The 18,428-nt window shown below is 42.0% G+C and overlaps 1 protein-coding gene across 6 annotated transcripts in view; it reads left to right on the top strand.

Moving 5' to 3' along the window:
* Positions 1-9,677, top strand: part of MYNN (myoneurin) — a 237,253-nt gene extending 227,576 nt beyond the window's left edge. For all 6 annotated transcript variants that reach the window (XM_069213201.1, XM_069213202.1, XM_069213199.1 and 3 more), the window contains one exon: positions 9,171-9,677. In XM_069213201.1, coding sequence (XP_069069302.1) covers positions 9,171-9,433 — 263 coding nt within the window. In that variant the 3' untranslated portion in view covers positions 9,434-9,677. The remainder of the gene's footprint in view (positions 1-9,170) is intronic.
* Positions 9,678-18,428: the final 8,751 nt, after the last annotated feature.

Raw genomic sequence — 18,428 nt, 5'->3', positions numbered from 1 at the left:
AGATGTCTTAAGTTCTATCTGGACAGGACAAGAAGTTTTAGAAAAACAAACCAATTATTTGTGTCATTCAGTGCCCCTAGGAAAGGGCAACCGATTTCTAGACTAGGAATTTCTAGATGGATAGCTAGTTCTATTGACTTTTGTCACAAAGCCGCAGGAAAGCCCCTGCGCAGAACATCATATGCACACTCCACTAGGGCTGTCGCAGCATCCACTGCGCTCTTCGCTGGTGTGCCCTTACAGGACATTTGCAGAGCAGCCACATGGAGGTGTGCGCACACTTTCATGAAGCACTATTGCCTGGAAGAATCATCACAAGGAGATGTAGCAGTGGGTCAAGCGGTGCTGCGACATCTGTTCCAGTAACGGTGATCTGTACTATTCTCCTTTTTTCCCTCCCTACCCAGTATAATGATCATCACATTGTATGATAATGAAGTCTTCCTTCCTTCACAATACGCTGGTTGTTGTTTATCACTGAGTAATGATTCTTTTGTTTCCATAATCATTTAAAGTTTTCTATAATTTGAGTTGCTTCTTTCAATTGATATAAGGTGCTTCACTACTGCTTGCTACTCTGATTCAAGCATGTAAATCTATGAAAGTTCCAATACTGGAGTGAGAAAATTAGTTACTTACCTGTAACTGTAGATCTCCAGTATTAGAATCTTTCATAGATTCACATGCAACCCTCCCTCCTCCCCTGAGAAGCTCACCGTTACAGGCTATATTCCTCAACTTCTTCAGCACTCGTGCTGTGAGAAAATCTGAGGCACTGGAGCTTCTCACAAGAGTGTTCTGGGGGAAGAGGTAGCCTGATTGGCTGAAACCTGGTTTGGGTCTTTTTCCTCAAAAAGGCAAGGATAGACTACTAATGTAATGGGCTTTAAGTTGGCATACACTTTAGTTATCATAACATTGCTATTGTAATACACCGGGGACTCCCATCTCGTCGACTGGGAATGATTCAAGCATGTGAATCTATGAAAAATTCCAATACTGGAGAACTACAGTTACAGGTAAGTAACTAATTTTCTTCCTCAGTATTGAGGGTAACAAACGTGATTCGGTGTCATTGAAGAGGCCCACATCAAGAGGACCAGAGCTTGTTCAGAAGTTCTTGAATCTCTTAAAAAGTTAAAGATTTCACTTCACACTTCAAAGATGCAAGGTGCCACTAGGATTGTGTTTATGCTTGAGATGTGCACTCTGAAACTCACTGTGGTGTCAAATTCCCAGCACTGTCAATCACTTGCCATGCTTGACTGTTCAAGAGTAGATAACCTAATGAGGTCAGGCTTATTCCAGGAGTAGGTTTGGATCATGGACACAATTTGGCTGAATAATGACACAGATCCTTCTTTCTAAAAGACGTACTGGTCTGTTTTACTCTGTAAAATAAGGCAAAGAAAAAAAAGAGTAACCAAATCATGATTCTAGTATAGCTGCCAGCTGTAGTGCCCTAGGGAGCCTTCTAGGTAAGTGGCGTCAGAAGGTGCATGCCACCAAAAGATACTCTTTTTTTATTTTTGCTGCCTGCTCCCTAAAAGGGACTTTTGAGGTGAAAACACATATGTTAATTGTGAGCTTAAGCTACAAAGAACGCTTGGAGTATATCAAAGAAACACCTGCAGCTTAAAATTAAGCCTAGACAGCTGTATATACAATATATATTTATATAGTACTCAGTAGGCCAATGTAATCTATACTCAGTGAAAACCTTTGCAGGCTTCACAAAATCTTAACAAAGTTACTAGGCCTGCAGGTCTAGTAACCTGAATAATCTGCTTGATCTAACGAATGTGCTTGACCTGTAAACGGGTCTCAAATTGTGTGATCCTAGTCAAATAGTTTAATTTGCAGAGCTGCTTTTTTTTTCATTACCACATTTGTGCACTCTTTTGTTTAGTGAATTAAATCAAACATTTGTGCCATTTATTAAAAGAATCAAGCCCATATGTAGGGTACACATGACCCCTGACTTGTCCCTTAGTTCACTAATACCATTGCCATCAGGGCAGAGGAAGGAATGTTTCTGAGTTCATGTTTAAAATGTTGGGCTTACTTTTCAATAAACAGGTTACTAAAGCATGATGTGGTAGTGCACTGTCATTTACAAATAGCACACTATCCTTTCCATTCTACAAACCTTCTCACTTAGTTTTACTGATTTAACTATATAGCATATAAACAATCTGTGGAAATTGGGTTTCAGCTCAAATATTTGTCATTTGCAAATCACTAAGTGCTTGACTATGAGTTCTGCAGCTGAACCGCCCGAACTCCAATTTGGTGGTGGGGAGGTGCCCGCCAATCATTAGCCTCACCACTGTCGTATTACGATGTTTCCGTCGGTCAGCCCAGTGGAAACGGTGCAGCGGCATTGGCTTTGACTCCAGCAGGAAGCCAAGGCCAATGCCATCGCTCACAGCACCCTTGGAATGCGCACTTTCTGCCATAGCAAACTGTACACATTCGGAGGGTGCTGACAGAGGGGCCCCTGCACTGCCCACAACATGGTCGTGAGCAGTGCAGGGAGCCCCCTGTGGCCCCAACTCTGCCTTTCCGCCAGCCTTTTCATGGCTGGGACACTGACATGGAAAGACAGAACGGAAAGTCGTGATTAGCATGACAGTGCCAAACTCGGCACCGCCGTGGCTGACCACTACTTTCACAGCCACCAGCCGTCAGGATCTCCGATCCTGGTGGTGACGATGGTTTCCTCGTGGTCCGGGGGTCAGGATCTTAATCTGCCGGTTGGACTGCCAGGGATGCAGCAGTCGGACTGCCACAGTGGGTACGTCAGTAATATGGCCAGCTGTACTCTTAATCAGGCCCTAAATAAAATGTTATAATTTCTTTTTATCCAATTAAAATCTTTTTTCAGACATACAAAATATGTGCTTTCATAACTACTGACATATATTTTGAAATGTTTGTACACTTAGTTACAAGCCACTTAAATGTGTTTTAGAAAAGAAACCTGACATTCTACAACATTTCATTGCACAAAATGTTCTGAGGTTGCAGTCCGAGAAAGAAAATTAATTGTAAGAAGACAAACCGACTTTTGACCTCTCTCTGAACACAGAATAAATGTGACAAGATAAAAACAAGATTTAAAGGCATCTTTATTTCTCATTTACTGTCTGAGTGAACAGAACACTGTTCCTTGTCAGGTTGCCAGAAAGGGCAAGTAGGCCCTAAAATTAGCTTGCCCTGATAAAATATGACCATAGTGAGTGGGTGAGTAGATTTCTTGAGGCCTGCTTTGAAAAGGTGTCTGGCAGAGGAGTGAGCACATACGTGGAGATCAAAAGGCTTAAGCTATACATTTTACTGTTTCGCACATAAAACTACTCACAATAGAAATGTTAGTCATTTCAGGCTGTGGCATTGTCTTGGATTGTTTGGCTGAAACACTGAAAAAATGTAGACAATATCAGTTTTTGCATTGTGTGGTCCTCATTACAAATTCCCCAGAGCAGTGCCCCAGATGGGAAATTACACCGGACAACTACGAGTTCTTGGTGTTTCTGGGTTCGAAATGTCAGGACCTCAAACTCTGGACCCAATAATGCCAAACCTTGAGACTCCAAACCTTGAGACTCCAAACCTTGATTCTTGTGTGAGAGTCTGTGAGCAACTGCTGCCCTCTGCTTCTGCCTGCTCTTGTATTTCAGTATGAGGGGAGCAGAAAAAGCCATCACCAGCTGAAGTTAAATAAACTTCCACAGCCAAGAAAAAAATCTCTCACAACACTTACCACCTTTTCCAAACAGGTGGTAAATGGGAGTAGATGTGGGTCCATTATTTTACCCTGAAGGAGGAAAAACATGCCAAATTGGTCCCAGTGTTCATGGATCTGAAGGTTATTCCGCATTCTGGATGCGGGGATGTAGGACGTGTAATTCCCTTATCACACAGGGAGGAGATACCAGCCAGTATCATACATTTTAGCTGTGAATGGAGATACATGCAATCTTAGAGTCAGTACCTGTGTCTCTGGTGTGCTAAAAACTGTATTGGCTGGCTGACAGTTTGTCTTAGCTGCCGTAGGTGAAGCACAAAGTCTCCTCTATAAACGAAAGGTAATGTGGGCAGAGATAGTCCTGCTTTTACCGCATTGTTGTAAACACGAACCACCACAGACCTTGGCATCAAGAGCTTGGTCAGAAACATAACTGAGGTGGTGGTGGAGTGGTTAGCGTAAATGAATATTTAACTGACTCTAGGTAATCTGGAGAAAAGGCATATTATGGAGTATGAAATAACCCTTGAGGATATAAAAACAATTGCAGTGGGACGGAGAGTATTTATATGATGTTTCAGATCTTGATCTTGAAGCATCCAAGGTTGTACCCACGGCTCAATATTGCAGCTTGCTTTGTGGGGTGAGAGTCAGCCTCTGGCACCGGAAAGAGAAAAGACCCCAAAAAGTAGCGCTGTTAGTGCCAAGGTTAAAACTCTTGGTTCTTATGCTTTCTATTTGTCTTTTGTTGGTCCTTGCTGTTAGGCTTCTTATAGCACACAAAAGAACGACCATCTAAAAAAATGGCCTAGCATGTAAACCTATATTAGAAGTTGAAATGTTACATCCGTTCTCCCTGAGTGGTGCTAGTTTTGAGTACTGCAGGGGACCAACGATATATTGGTCCTTGCAGCTAGTCAGATTCAACCTGCGATGGAAGGGATCTGTACTTGACCTGTCAACCATGCTAAAGGATTTGGCTCGGGGAGCCTGGTCTACCTCAACAGTGCTGTGATGCATTAGTAATGATCCCCAGCAGCATACTGACATTTTCTAATGGGTATTTTTAACAGCTGATTCTTCACCTTGTGAATATTCTCCCAGGCATATGATTGGATCTGGAAACTCAAAAGCAGTACACCTGTGCTCCGGTAGGTGGCTCCGCATCAGTGTCATCTGCTCGGGAAGATACGAGTGGGGCAGCAAATAAGCACCTCCTAGGTGTGCGGTTGTAAGATCCTTTCTTTCAGCAACTTCAGAAGCGGATGGGGAGCACTACTCTTCTTGTATTGGACTAGTTTTTTTTCACCAAACTATTTTTTACCAGTGTGCAAGAGAAATATTTCCTCCCCTACCCATAATACCATTCCCACGACCTCTCAGATATGTGTGAATCAAAATGCATGGAAACGTTGGGCTAGCTCTTGTTTTCATAAGCTAGCCTTGCGTGGTGCTCAGTCAATTCAAGCTGACTCCGGGGCTGGGCCGCTACAGTCATGCTTTGGCCCATACCATACCAGACAGCCAGGAATGTTGCAACATTTGTTAAAAGCTCTGGCTTTGTCACAGCTGACTGGTTGAGTTGGGCATAGGTTTGGTGCTTCAGCGCCACACCTGGATGACGTCCATGGGCTTCTCTGGAGACATCCAGGCATTTTTAACAGATATGCCATTTGGTGGCTCTCACCTCTTTGGTGACAAATTGAACTGTGCCCTGGAACGCTTTAAGGGAAGTTGTACCACAGCATGTTTTTAGGAGCTGTCTGACCCTACCCGGCCGTTGCCTCCGTAGTTTCACCCGTTTGTGTTTACACTAGGAAGTTCTAGTACTGCCAGTGACAGATCCTGTTGTCGACAGGTCAGCCATTTTGTGGCCGAGGACACGGCACCGAGAGGCAACGTGCAGTTTTTACATTTTGCAGAAGGGGTTATTGGCCGTTTCGGTTGCCTTAAGTCTCCCATTTACGTTTATGTCCATGGAGAGGCTTTACTTCGCTTTTAAACTCTCACCAAGCCTGTGCTTTTTTTGCACAAGGGCTCAAGATGGCAGTACCCTTATGTGGCTGATCCTAAGGCTGCATCTGCAGCCTGATAAAAGATTGTAAAAACGTTATTGAAATTAATCCTTTATGTGAACGTTGGTGGTTGATAGTGCATGGAGTCACTGTATGCTATGATTGGCTGGGATGCATTGATATTTGGTGAGTTATTGACTGCCTGTCATATAGCCCCTTGTGTTTTTCCTAGGTACGGAGAGTTAAATTCCATGTTTGGATATGGTGTGCAACCTGACTCACTGATGACAGTGAAAGATGAAGGAAGGAGCAAGAGAGAACAAGCATTGGCAAAGCCAAATAGGTTTTGCTATAGAAATGCAAGAGCCAAACTATTAGCTTTGCCAATACTAGATTACAAAGCCTTGCTTAAAAAATTAACAAGTTAAACAAAAGGGCAATTTAAAATACTGGAGAAGCAAACGTGTAGCCTAATATATCTAAAAAATGTGCATCCAAATAAATATTTTCCTATTTTTATAAATGGTAAGGTTTACTTTTCAAATATTTTTTATTCCGGAAACTCTAAACAGAAATAAGAAATGATAATGAAATTTGAACATTCAAAGGGAAAATGCTTTCCAAGACCTACGTGCTTTGACTGGACTCTCACCCTGCACCGGCTTGGAGGAAGTTAAACCTCTGCTTTAATAATAGTGATACTTTCCATAGTTTACCACACAAAAATAACTTGTTGGTGCATAAAAGCATTGTGGTATTGCTAAATTTTCGAGTGCTTGTTTTCTTGACTTCACAAGGATGAAGGGTTAGATTGCCCACATATCGTACACAGTGATCACTGCAATATTCTCCAAACTCTCTATAGGAAACATTCAGACCCATGCTTCTTGTGGGCGGCCCACAGTGGCTATTTCTAAATCTTTTTGTTGACTTTCTGAGGAAGATTTTTGCAAGATTAAGTGGCTAAAGGTTAAGAGCAAGAGAGACTTAAGCGTTGATGCAGCTGTTTCCGTAGAGCATAATGTTTTAGCAATGTTTACATAACGTCCCCATTTAATAAAGAATGCAGTCGTGTTCACACTCCAGTTGCTTGCAAAGAAAAAACGGAAACACTTTGCCAAATATGAAAGTTTCATGTCAGTATGGCTTGTGATTCCCAGTGTTTCAGACACCTGTCGCCGTCTCCCCCAGGCCTGCCCTATTCTTGTTGCTTTTAAGTGTGTTTTTGTGTGTCCTCTTATTCTACTGGGAATGAAACCGCAGGCCAACAACTGGAGAATGTTGGCAATGCACGCTGTGACAGTCACTTCAATTCACATGTCCCCAGCAGGAGGAATATATTGGCCCTTTAGAGTGGACTCACTTAGATGGAGCCTTTTACGCAGCAAGCAAGCACTGAATAAGCGTGTCCATGTTACCAAAATAAAACGTGCTAAAAGCGCTATAGAGGGAGTCGTAGGTGGTAAATTGCAGCTAACAAACATTGATGGTGAATACTAACAGCTAAGCGCTGCTGTGTGACATCTTGGAAAGGATGCAGAGTTTGGCAGCAGCAACCAGGTTATCTTCATGTCCCACAGAAGAAAGGCAAGTGTTAACTGCAGCTGGAAACGAAATGACCATCTCAAAAGGCATGTGTAAATAAGGAGAAGGACCAGGCTTCATGGTGAAAGTAATTTGCATTCCTCTTTCCTCTAAAAGCTCTCACTTTGAAGTCTGCAGAAAATAAACACTGAGCTCTCCGAAGAAACAGGTTGACGTTCGACCTCTGTCTGTGAATGCCCAGCAAATGTGACCAGATAAGAACAAGATTTACAAACCTGTTTACAGAAAGGGCGCTTTCTGAAGAATACTGGTAAATAATGGTTTCACATGGGAGGAACAAAGTGAGCCTGAATAGCCCCTAAGCCAGCAAATGTAATGCAGGAAAACATGAGTTACAAACCATAAAGCGAAGGGCAAGCAACGGGCAGAATGCATTCCTAGGTCAACTTTCTGAAACTCCCCAGGATGATGTTTGCATAGCTGTCTGGTATTCTCTGATCTAAAAAAAAAAAAAAAAAGTTCCTGTAGCCCAAAGCCTTCACTTGACTGAGAAGGTAGTTATTATTGCCTGGTGAGATGGCCCTAATTTGTGTAGCAACTTAACATTACAATTTGCAACTCACTATAAGGAACATTGAAAGTAAGGTGGCAACCATTAATAAGTTTTTGCTGGCCTTGGAAAAGGGTTGAAATAGATGAGGGCTGACACTCCTAGGAGAGTCTGCAAAGGTAGTGAATCTGGAATCGTCATTGATGGAGATAGGGCTAACAACAAGTTGCACCTTGAATTTAAAGACTGTTATCACACCAATATTTGGTCACACCAGTATTTCAAGTACGATATCTGGACAACGTGACATGGGCAGCCGTTCTCCGCTTGCCTCTTGTACTAAAGATTGTGGATTTAGTGTCTCTATATGCTGCAGCCCAGAATGTTTTGAGAAGGAAACACTTGATCCTGATGGGCACTCACAGATCACACTTTAAAACATTTACAGGCCAGTTTACAGGCTTCTGAGGAGGCATATGCAATAGAGATTAGGGTGGCAGTGACTGTTGGGTTGGGCAACCAGCTGAAAGAGAGCTGGCCCTGAAATTGGCAAATTGGCGATAACATTCGGTGAAGTAAATATTCAATCTAGGGTTATCCGCTTATACCAGATTAACATAGAGTTTGCAGGGAATCAGAAAGGAACACTTCACACCTAAGATAGGATAGCCATTGTGACACCTTACTAAGCTCAGAGTTTCATTTGTGGGCATTTTCCAAGTCTTCACGCAGGTGGGGGTGTCGGGGACATTCCTTGACATGTTATATATTAGATATATATTGTGTGACCACGGTAAATTGTGAGGAGGGTAGTGTGCTGCTCTTTGGAAGAATGTTTCATTGTCTTCCTTCAGCTGCAGTGTTCTATTAGTGACCGGTTGGGGCATGGGAGACATGGAATTGTTGTTGAAAACTAATATTTATTTTGATCCCTCCATTGTGACTCCTCTTCTTATAGCCTGATTTGCCAAACAAGGATGTTGGTGAAGTTGTATGCAGAGTCACCAGTGATATCATTTTTGATGTCAACTGTGAGTTAATTTCTTTGAGGAATATTTGGGAGGATATTAAGGTTGCCTTGCAACTTTAACTGGTGAATTCCAAGGAGTTTAGGTTGTGTGTCCAATACAGTAACAGCAACTCTGTTTTTGTTTTGCTAGTTAATCTAGCTGCTTCTGACGCAACTTCAGTTTAACTGCTATTTTTTCAGTATGTGTATTAGTGTAAATATTTCCTTCATTGTGTTTTTGTTACTATTGTCCACGTAGTTATGCACAGCTTACTATGTTCCCACATTTTGACTTTTTAGGGGCAGAGAAAAACACAGAATCCCACGCAGTTGACACCTCTATCAATATTCAGGAAATTGTATCGAAAAGTCCTTTGCCAGCTCCAGTAGACCTCAAACCATGTGATATATCTTGTCCACTTTCTCTTCCACTGGGACCAGAGGATCATCAGATGCTGCTGCCTGTGACTGATAACCAACCACTTTCATCTGAAACCCTCCTTAGGCCCTCTGGGAGTGGATATACAGAACCACAGTATATTTTTCTGCAGCAGCTATATTGACTAATAATGAGACATTTTATAGGGTTGCAGCAGTGCAATTGTGGGGGTCGTCTTGTGTTTCATTTTCAAGGTAAACCTAGCCCTTTACAAAAACATGCTGTATTTTCTCACCAGCTAGGCGGCTTGTGCATCAAAGATGTGCAATACTGATTCTCACATGTGTAAATGTGTTTGTTTCGTTAAAAAGATGCAAATGTCAACAGATAACTCAAGTATTTACGTGATTAAATTGTGTACTTTACGATTTATTTGTTTCCTGGTACTGTTTCATAGAGAACCGCAGACAGTGTAGGTCTGGTTCTATCCTATTTCATTCTTAAAAAGTGAAAAAATATCCATTGTGAAGCAAAGTGAAAATGGCACTAAATGTAGTTCTTTTAACTTTCTCAGTTGTCTTTTGAAAATTGTATCATATGAACAACTGACAAATATTTGCGTCAGAAAGTTAGATAGCAAACAGTTTTATTGTGGAGTGTTCCAATCGAGACATTGTTCGCACTGTAGCACACCTTACGCACATAATACATTTTATGTTAAGAAGAGATGTTAATATACTGGAATGTCAAAAAGTGTATTTTGATAACATCTCCAGCAGCTAGGCTATTTTCTTTTTCGCATTTGCTATGTTGCAACCGGACAATTGTGTGATTGTCCAGTGAAAAAAATACAATGTAATATCCCACATGTATCCCACTGTTATACATCATCGGAGCATGAGAGTTTCATGTAACGGGTATGTGTAAGGTAAATTAGTAATCTATTTCGGCACGGATTTGCAGACTCCCTACTTAAATGCTCCAAGCTTTTAACAACTTTCAGTATCTAACAACCTGGTTAGGTTTTAAGGAGACACTAGGAATAATGTTATACCAACAGTAACTTGGTGATAGAAGTTATTCAGTGTGATAGAATGTTGGACTGTATTTCCTACTTTACAACAGAAAAGATAAAATAATGACATTTTGATGTGTATAAACTGAAGCACCTGTGTTCTGCCGGACTGCCTCACAGCAGGACTTAGTCATCAGGATACATGGCGCTTTAAGAAAAGCCATTCACTCAAAATGATTTGTTGTCTCAAAAATCCAGAAATACATATTTAAGTTCTTGAACACACAGTTACAAATAATACCTACTATTTATTGAACATTTCTTCTAGACCTGCACACCCATTAAGAATACTTCCACATGTTACCAGATAACATGAATTTAATAACCAGCGTAATGCAAATGTTTGACAGTGATAGTTAAGGAAAGGCCGGATTTGATTAAAGACAGAGGAAGTATTCTGCTCAAGTTATCGATTTACAGAAGTCAGTTTTGAAAACACTGTATGACATACTATCAGCCAGAAAACCGTGGCACAAAATTACTAATCACGTTTATCTAACATTGCTTGTGACAGTCCTAATTAGTATAGGTTGAGTGTCTTTTCTTCATGTGAGCGGTCACCAAAACGTGTTGAGCAGTGGAATGACATAAATTGGCATGAAAAAGAAAATAAGCCTCAGGCCTGAAAGAGCATATTGATGCACAGGCTAAAGCTTGGACCGTCATGATTGTTGCTGAAAATTAGAAATGTAGCATTTAATTATGATTACAAAACATAAGCAAATGGTGGGGATAAACAATATTTTTGATAATGTTTAAATAGGAGACAGAGGTGGGATTACCCTTGTCCCTGTGTCTATTAAAATCAGTACTTTATTTTACCATCAGAATGGGAAAGCTGCATTTGATAGCGTAAATGGAAGCTTCCATTACACCTGTTAAAATTATAAAGACCCAAATCATCAAAGAGTGATGAACCACTTTGCAATAAAATATTCTGATAGCAACCAGTCCACTGCTCTGAGAATGTCCATTACCCTAAGTCTGGCGCAAAAGGCTTTACCAAGGAACCTTTAGGAGATTGTGCTGCAAAACATTTTACATTAATGCTTGCTTGTGCCATTATCTGTTTAACCCATCAGATTAGAGTGGAAGAATATAATGGAGCATGGGGATTTCTGAACGAGGTAAGGTGCTGGAAACCAGAGGATGTTCTCCGAGCATTTACATTCAATTTATATTGTTTAATAAAATAAATAATCAAACACAAAGCTATGATGGTATGGTAAAATTGGATGGTCTACACAAATAGCTTGAGTTTTTATTGTTCTCCTGATTGTAAACACATGCAGATTTAAACTGTCCAGAGAAATATCTAACATTCTGACATCACAAACCATACTGAAAGAAGTAAGGCATAACAAAATACTAATTTTGCAGAATGAGCTTTCAAGAAGAGCACAATATCAGGTCGTTATTTGAATATCTGCAGGACGGAATTCACATTCTATAATGAAGAATATTTAGGCAAGAACAGTTTTGGAAAGCCGAATACCTCTCTGTGACATTCTAATGGTTGTTTACCTACAGGCTTACCATTAATATTGCTATGCTGTAAAGAAATAGCTGCCCTATGTGACTGAACAGTGTTCTGTGCTTTGCCATAATACAAGATGAATTAGAAAACTAACTGTGATCAATACATCTGCCAAAATCTGCATCCATCCACCAGCGACATCATGAAGCCCAAGCTGATTTATATTCCATAGTGTTATTTGGAGTCAATGTGTTTTTATTAAAGGAGGTAGACTCCAACAAAAGTCTTAGAGAATATTAGGCTGAGCAGAAATATCCCAAGCAAAGAGTTCTAGTGACTCTTGAAGAACTAGATCCTGGAGGTTTGACAGTAGATCTGGGAAAATTGATACAAGTATTGGTAGATCTACAGATAAGTCCCTCAGATCTGGAAACCATACCTGAGACATTCAAAGTGATTATTATTATTATAAAATTCCTTTGAAGTCTGAGATACCCTAATCATTTGAAGATCAAAATTACAAAGAAGACGCACTGATCAATCCTACAGGAATGTGTGTCTTGCTGTTACAGCAGGGTTTGACCTCCAGATGAAACATCTTATTGATTGAGTAGGCTATAGGGTAAAAAATATCCACATATACAGAGTATCAGAATTGAGGAAAAGCTTACAAAATCAACTGCTGGAGGTTCCAATCACTGTAATACCTAAGCTGTATTTCACCCGGACTGATACCTTCTCATCTGGTTAAGTCAGCTACATTGATGAACTGGTATCTCTGAGGTATTGATGCAAAATACCTTGATGAGATTGTCCATGCGCAGGTGCAGGAGTACTGGACGTCTGGTTGCTGAAGCAACTGTTACATGGTTGTAAATCATTTCAGTTCCTTTTTATCGCCCTCTGAGACAGTAAGCCCCCAGGTGAAAACTGACCACACGAGATTCCAAACCTAAAAATCTTGCAGCGGACTCTAGTAGGTTTTGCAACTAACTATGTATTCCTGTGTTGCTAAACATTTGGAGTGGTCAAACCAGCTAGGCATTTCTTCCCTTGTTTCTTTATCCTAAGGCTTTCTGTTCATACCCCTCCCATGATATTAGAATGTTAATCTTGGTATTTAGTGGAGAGTGCCTGGGAACAAAACTTAGCAGAGGTAATTGAAAGCCCCACTACCCTTGGAACATGTGTGACACATGTGTCGCATAGTAGACTTGAAGTTTCTGCAGTATCGGAGTTATTTTCGTTTGCTGCAATTTAAAAGTGCATGTATGGGAGTTTACTGGGAAACTGAGGAATTCTATCTGAGTGGTAGCAAGGGGCCAGGTTTTATCTTTATGCATGATGAAATCTATACTGATAAGAAACGATATAACAGTCTGAACATGGGGAATCATTAGATTGTTTTTTGTGCTATAAAAAGTGTGTTGTCTAAAAGAATTGGCTTGTGCTTAGGCTGTCTTCTGGAATGGATTGTGGAAGGCTTGCAATTTCTGTGAAACACAATGCACTAATGAAAACCTGAAAAGAAGGGTGGTGAACTGGAGTATATACCCTCCCTAGATGAACTCTAGATACTTTTTGTTATATTTCTGAAAGGGAAGTGAAAGATAAACATTTATAAATCTAATTTGACTGTCTAATCCCTAGATTGAAAGGCATCCCTGTGATTACATTTTTGTCCGTTTTGAAATATTTATAAAGAACTAACATTTTGAAATTGCTCAAATTAATGACTAACCAAATTTTAGTTTTTTTCATTTTACGAGAAATACGTTTCTAAAGAATACTTTTGACTGCAAAGCAACATTCCTTCTAATTATTTCTGTAGGTGCGTGCAAGTGTAGCATTTGTATGCACAACTGTTTGAGAATTAACAATACTTTCTACAACTGTGCTAACTTTTATAAAGATGTGTGTGATGCAACACTTTTAGACAAAATTTGGTAAGTAAATTTAAATATCATTATTACATCTATATTGGCTAAAAAGGGAATAGGTTTTAGAGAATGTTCTGAGGAGGGTGGTGGGACTCAAGAAATAATACAGTACTTCAAGACCTCCCACTGCTCACGTAAATAATATTGCTCAGAGGCAGAACATCGCTTGACGAGTTCTATCACATTTTTTCAGCAACCACCCTTGATACCTTCCTGGCAGACTATATATTGGAAATAACCCTGCCTGTTTGTGACTTGGAATACACATTCACAATGGTAACAAATATGTCAGTCTTGTGGGAGAAAGGCCCTTTAATTTGTATCTGTGCATTATGGCTTACTTGGTGGAAGGGGCTCCTGGGTTTCCAATTACATTGGAATTTTCAGAGCTACTCCCAAGAGCAATTTCCTGCCTCAGAGCAACAAGAATTGTAATGGCTCTGGCCTGAAATGTCTGAACTTGTGTACTGGTTTGTGTGCTGCTGTTAATACAAGAGCTGCTGCTTGTGCAGTGTTACCAGTTGGTTGCATAAACATTTTATTGCTGAGAGGAAAGTGACTTATTATGTCACAAGGGTTTGTGCCCTCGGAACCGGAATTTATTTCGAACCCCTATAATTCTGATGCTGGAACTGTTACTGGATCATGTCTGTGCCAGATGAGATGTGCCGTTCCCTGTATAGGTGCCACTCCAGCGCACTGACATCAGTTCTTTTCTCTTTTCTTTCCGCACCATCAGAGCTGATCGTAGAAAGCTACCTCAATCCATTTTTTGGGACTATTTTTTCAACCTTTTGTCAATATGTTTTTTTGTGCTTCACTCCCAGTGTGTTATCCGGATGCCCCTTTAAAAAAAAAAAAAAAAACCTGTATCGATTAAACCCTGTGGTTCCTGTTGCAAGAAGATGTCTGTGACAGACCCGCCCATCTGGTTTGCCTTTGTTGGCTGGAGCCAGGCCACATCTCCACAGTGAACCCCAAGGTGGTTCAGGAATGTTTCATGAAGCCCATGGCCGCCCAACTCCATCAACACCATGTTACTCCAGGTCCCACACCTGCATGCAGAGTGATTACCATTGAGCATTGTTGCACTCCAAATCATCGCTGGGTAAGTCACATGATAAATCTAAGAAGTCCAAAAAGGCTTTTTGATTTCATCACGCTGGTCCAATTCTTGACAAGGTGCAGGAATGATGCCACAAAGCTACGCCACTATGCTACTACATGTCAGCTGTGGAGCCTGAGTCCACACCACACCTCCCAGAGTCGGAGGGACCCCCCCGCCCAGCTAAAAGAATTTTAGGAGGCCATGCACCTCATACTTAAGTGGGCCAACTCTTCTCATGCGCCTTTGGGCCCACTGGCTAATCAGGTAGGCTATTTGATTCCCACCACCAGGTTCTCACTTGGCACCAGTCAGGCCCCTTGGATCCTTTCCTGGATCCTGATCAGTTCTGGTTGCGAGTCGGCAATCTTATGCAGAGCCAGTTCCAGTGGTACCGTTCCCAGGGTCAACCCTATCATTGTACCAGACTCAGATATGGAGTGGGACTGGCATCTACTCCGGCGCCGACTGGAACACGACCTTCTGGATTGGAGACAGTGCCTCCTTATTCAAGTCACCAGTTGTGACTCGTTTCCTGGAAGGTTTCTAGCACGTTTCTTCCAAAATCACTCATCATGCCCCAGTAGGACCTTAATTTGGTTCTGACATTTTTGATGTGCTCTCCTTTCAAGCCCATGCAATGCTTGAGCTCTGTCTTTTGATCATCAGGATTGCCTTTTTAGTGACCATGACATTGACCAGGAGAGTTAGTGAGCTTCAGCTGCTGTCTGTACACCTCCATACACTGACTTCTTTCCAGGCAAACTGGTTCTCCGCACCCTTGCTTCTATCCTACCAAAGAATGTGACTCCTTTCCACATCGGCCAAACTGTCACAATGTCAACTTTCTTCTCTCTGCCTGAACCTTCCAAAGAAGTGGGGAGACTTCATTGCCTGAGCCCAAAAAGAGCAGTGTTGTTTTACATTGATCATACGAAAGAACACCGGGTGGATGATAAAAACATCATTGGGTTCGCCGGAGCAAAGAAAGGTAAAGCCATGCAGAAACTGACCATCTCCAGATGGATTTTGCTCTGCATTGGTCAAGAAGGGACCCACTGAGAGCTTGTAGGCTCATTCCACCAGAGACAAAGCTGCAACCACTATGTTAGCTTATGGAGCCTCTGTCCAGGATATCTGTCAGGCTCCTATGCGGACATCTCTACACATGTTTACTAAGCACTACTGCCTTGACAGTTAGGTCTGTCACGATGGGCCCGTTCGGTCCTCCAAAACATTTTAATCTAACTGACCCATCTCCAGGAGTTGATGCTTGTGTATCTATTCTAAGATAAGGAGCCTGCAGTTAGAAGTCTCTAGGAGATTAACAAGTTATTTACCTTTGGTGACACCTTATCTAGCTGCAGATTCCTTACCATCCTCCCTGCTTCTGCGAACAGCTTTTTCTATCTAGAAAGGTCCCTGGAGGTCTATAGTGTCTGCGCACTGGTTCATCAGCTTTCCAACATAGCTCTGTGCTTCTGGTGCAGAAGTATGAAAAGTAACTGATGTCAGCACACTGGGGTGGCCTCCATATAGGCACCATGGTTGTCACATCTGGCACTGATGACTACCCGATCAGTACCAGTACACAGGTATTGCTCAAGATTTTCCAGATCTAGTCTTATACCTGGTGGGTATTCTAAAGTAAGGACTGCAGCTTCTTCCAGATGAGGAATTTCCGAAGGTAACTTGATTATTTTGTTTCCTATTTATGAAGCACACTCCGGCGGAATACTCCCCATGATGATGTTGCTCTGACCTTTACTATAGTAGGATCATGATCATTTCCTTCTTTGAGGAAGAGATAGCTCTTTGGTTGGAAAAGATATGCACTTGCCCTCTAGAGGTATTTGAGAGCTGACTGTGATAGAAATATCAGCTCAAAAGTCCATCCGATGCTGAGCATACCTTAGAGGAAGTACGGTTATTGTCAGTCGTGATGTACAGCTGTATTCTTTACCTGTCTTTAGCAATCTCAGGTATCTCCAAAATCTTAGTCATGGGACCTGTTGGGAGTCTATTCTTGATCAATTTGTCAATTGGAGATGTTAAATCTGTTTGGATATATTCAACAATATGGTCCTTAGGGATCCTTTCTGAAAATGAAGGTGCCAAAACAAAGGATCAAAAAGGATTACCTGCCACCCTAAAAGTGTTGAAAGATACAGTATTGGCATCTTTTAATACGTCTAATTTAGATATTTGCTTCACTTTTTTTCTTTTGCATGGTACAAATCAAAGCATACACTTACCAGCATCTCTATCCGTAGGACGACAAGTAAAGACGTTATCTGTTTAAACAATTAAGTCAGTAATTGCCTGATGCCTTTTAATCTGGTTTCCTTTCCTTATTATAACTATATTATAGTTAATGATATAACAGCTTATCGCCTAACCAATCAATCAATGAGACACATGTAAAGCGCAGCTTATCACTCATGAGGTCTCAAGGCCCTGTTGCAAGCGTGCTGCTCACTTGAAGAGCCAGGTCTTGAGTTCCTTCCTGAACTGCTTCAGCGAGGCAGCCTGTCTCAGGTTGAGGGGAGCTGGTTCCATGACCAGGGTGTAAGGTAAGAGAAGGATCTGACTCCAACTTTGCTCTCCATGATTCTGGGGATGGCGTCTAGGGTGAGTTGGAAGTATCGGAGCTGCCTGGTGAGGGTGTAGAAGGTCAGGTGGTGCCTGAAGTAGGCTGGTCCAGTGTTGTGCAGTAACGTGTAGGTGCATGCCAGTAGCTTGTAAGTGATGTGTTTGTCGACCGGGAGCCAGTGCAGGTCTCTGGTGGGCAGAGATGTGGGCTGTGGCAGGGGATGTCCTGGATGAGTCTGGGTGCTGCATTCTGGATTTTCTGTAGCCTTGTTTGAAGCTTCTTTGTGATGCCGGCATAGAGTGTGTTGCCTTAGTCCAGTTTGCTGCTGACAAGCGCATGGGTGACCGTCCTTTTCTCAGTGGAGTCCACTTGAATATCTTCCGAAGGAGACGCAGGGTGTGGAAGCATGACGATGAGACGGTGTTTTACTTGACGGGTCATGCAGAGCGCGGAGTCCCAGGTCGTGTGCGTGGTCAGAGGGTATGGGGGCGTTTCCTAGGGCGGTACGCCACCAGGAGTCATCCAAGGAGGAAGGAGTGGAGCTGAGTATGAGGATCTCTGTCATGTCCGAGTTGAGTTTGAGGCAGCTGGTTTCCACCCAGGCGGCGACTGCTTTCATTCCGTTGTGGAAATTACTCTTGGCTGTTGATGGGTCGTCGGTCAAGGAGAGGATCAGCTGGGTATCGTCAGCGGAGGAGATGATGTTTAGGCTGTGGTGTTTAATGATTTTAGCGAGCTGGGCCATGTAAATGTTGAAGAGGTTCAGGCTTAGTGAGGATCCCTGGGTACTCCGCAGCATGTTTCTTTGGGTGCCAAGGTGAACGGCGGGAGCCTGACACTCTGGGTTCTTGTGGTGAGAAAGGATCGAATCCATTTCAGTGCTTTACTGTGGATGCTGGTGTCATGGAATCTGGTGCAGAGGGAGGAGTGGGAGACTGTCGAATGCAGTGGAGAGGTGGATGAGGAGGAGGGCGGCCATGTCTCGGGGG

The sequence above is a fragment of the Pleurodeles waltl genome, chromosome 11 (assembly GCF_031143425.1).
Source record: "Pleurodeles waltl isolate 20211129_DDA chromosome 11, aPleWal1.hap1.20221129, whole genome shotgun sequence".
Lineage (NCBI taxonomy): Eukaryota > Metazoa > Chordata > Amphibia > Caudata > Salamandridae > Pleurodeles > Pleurodeles waltl.
This window is presented reverse-complemented; position numbering and strand designations above follow the sequence as displayed.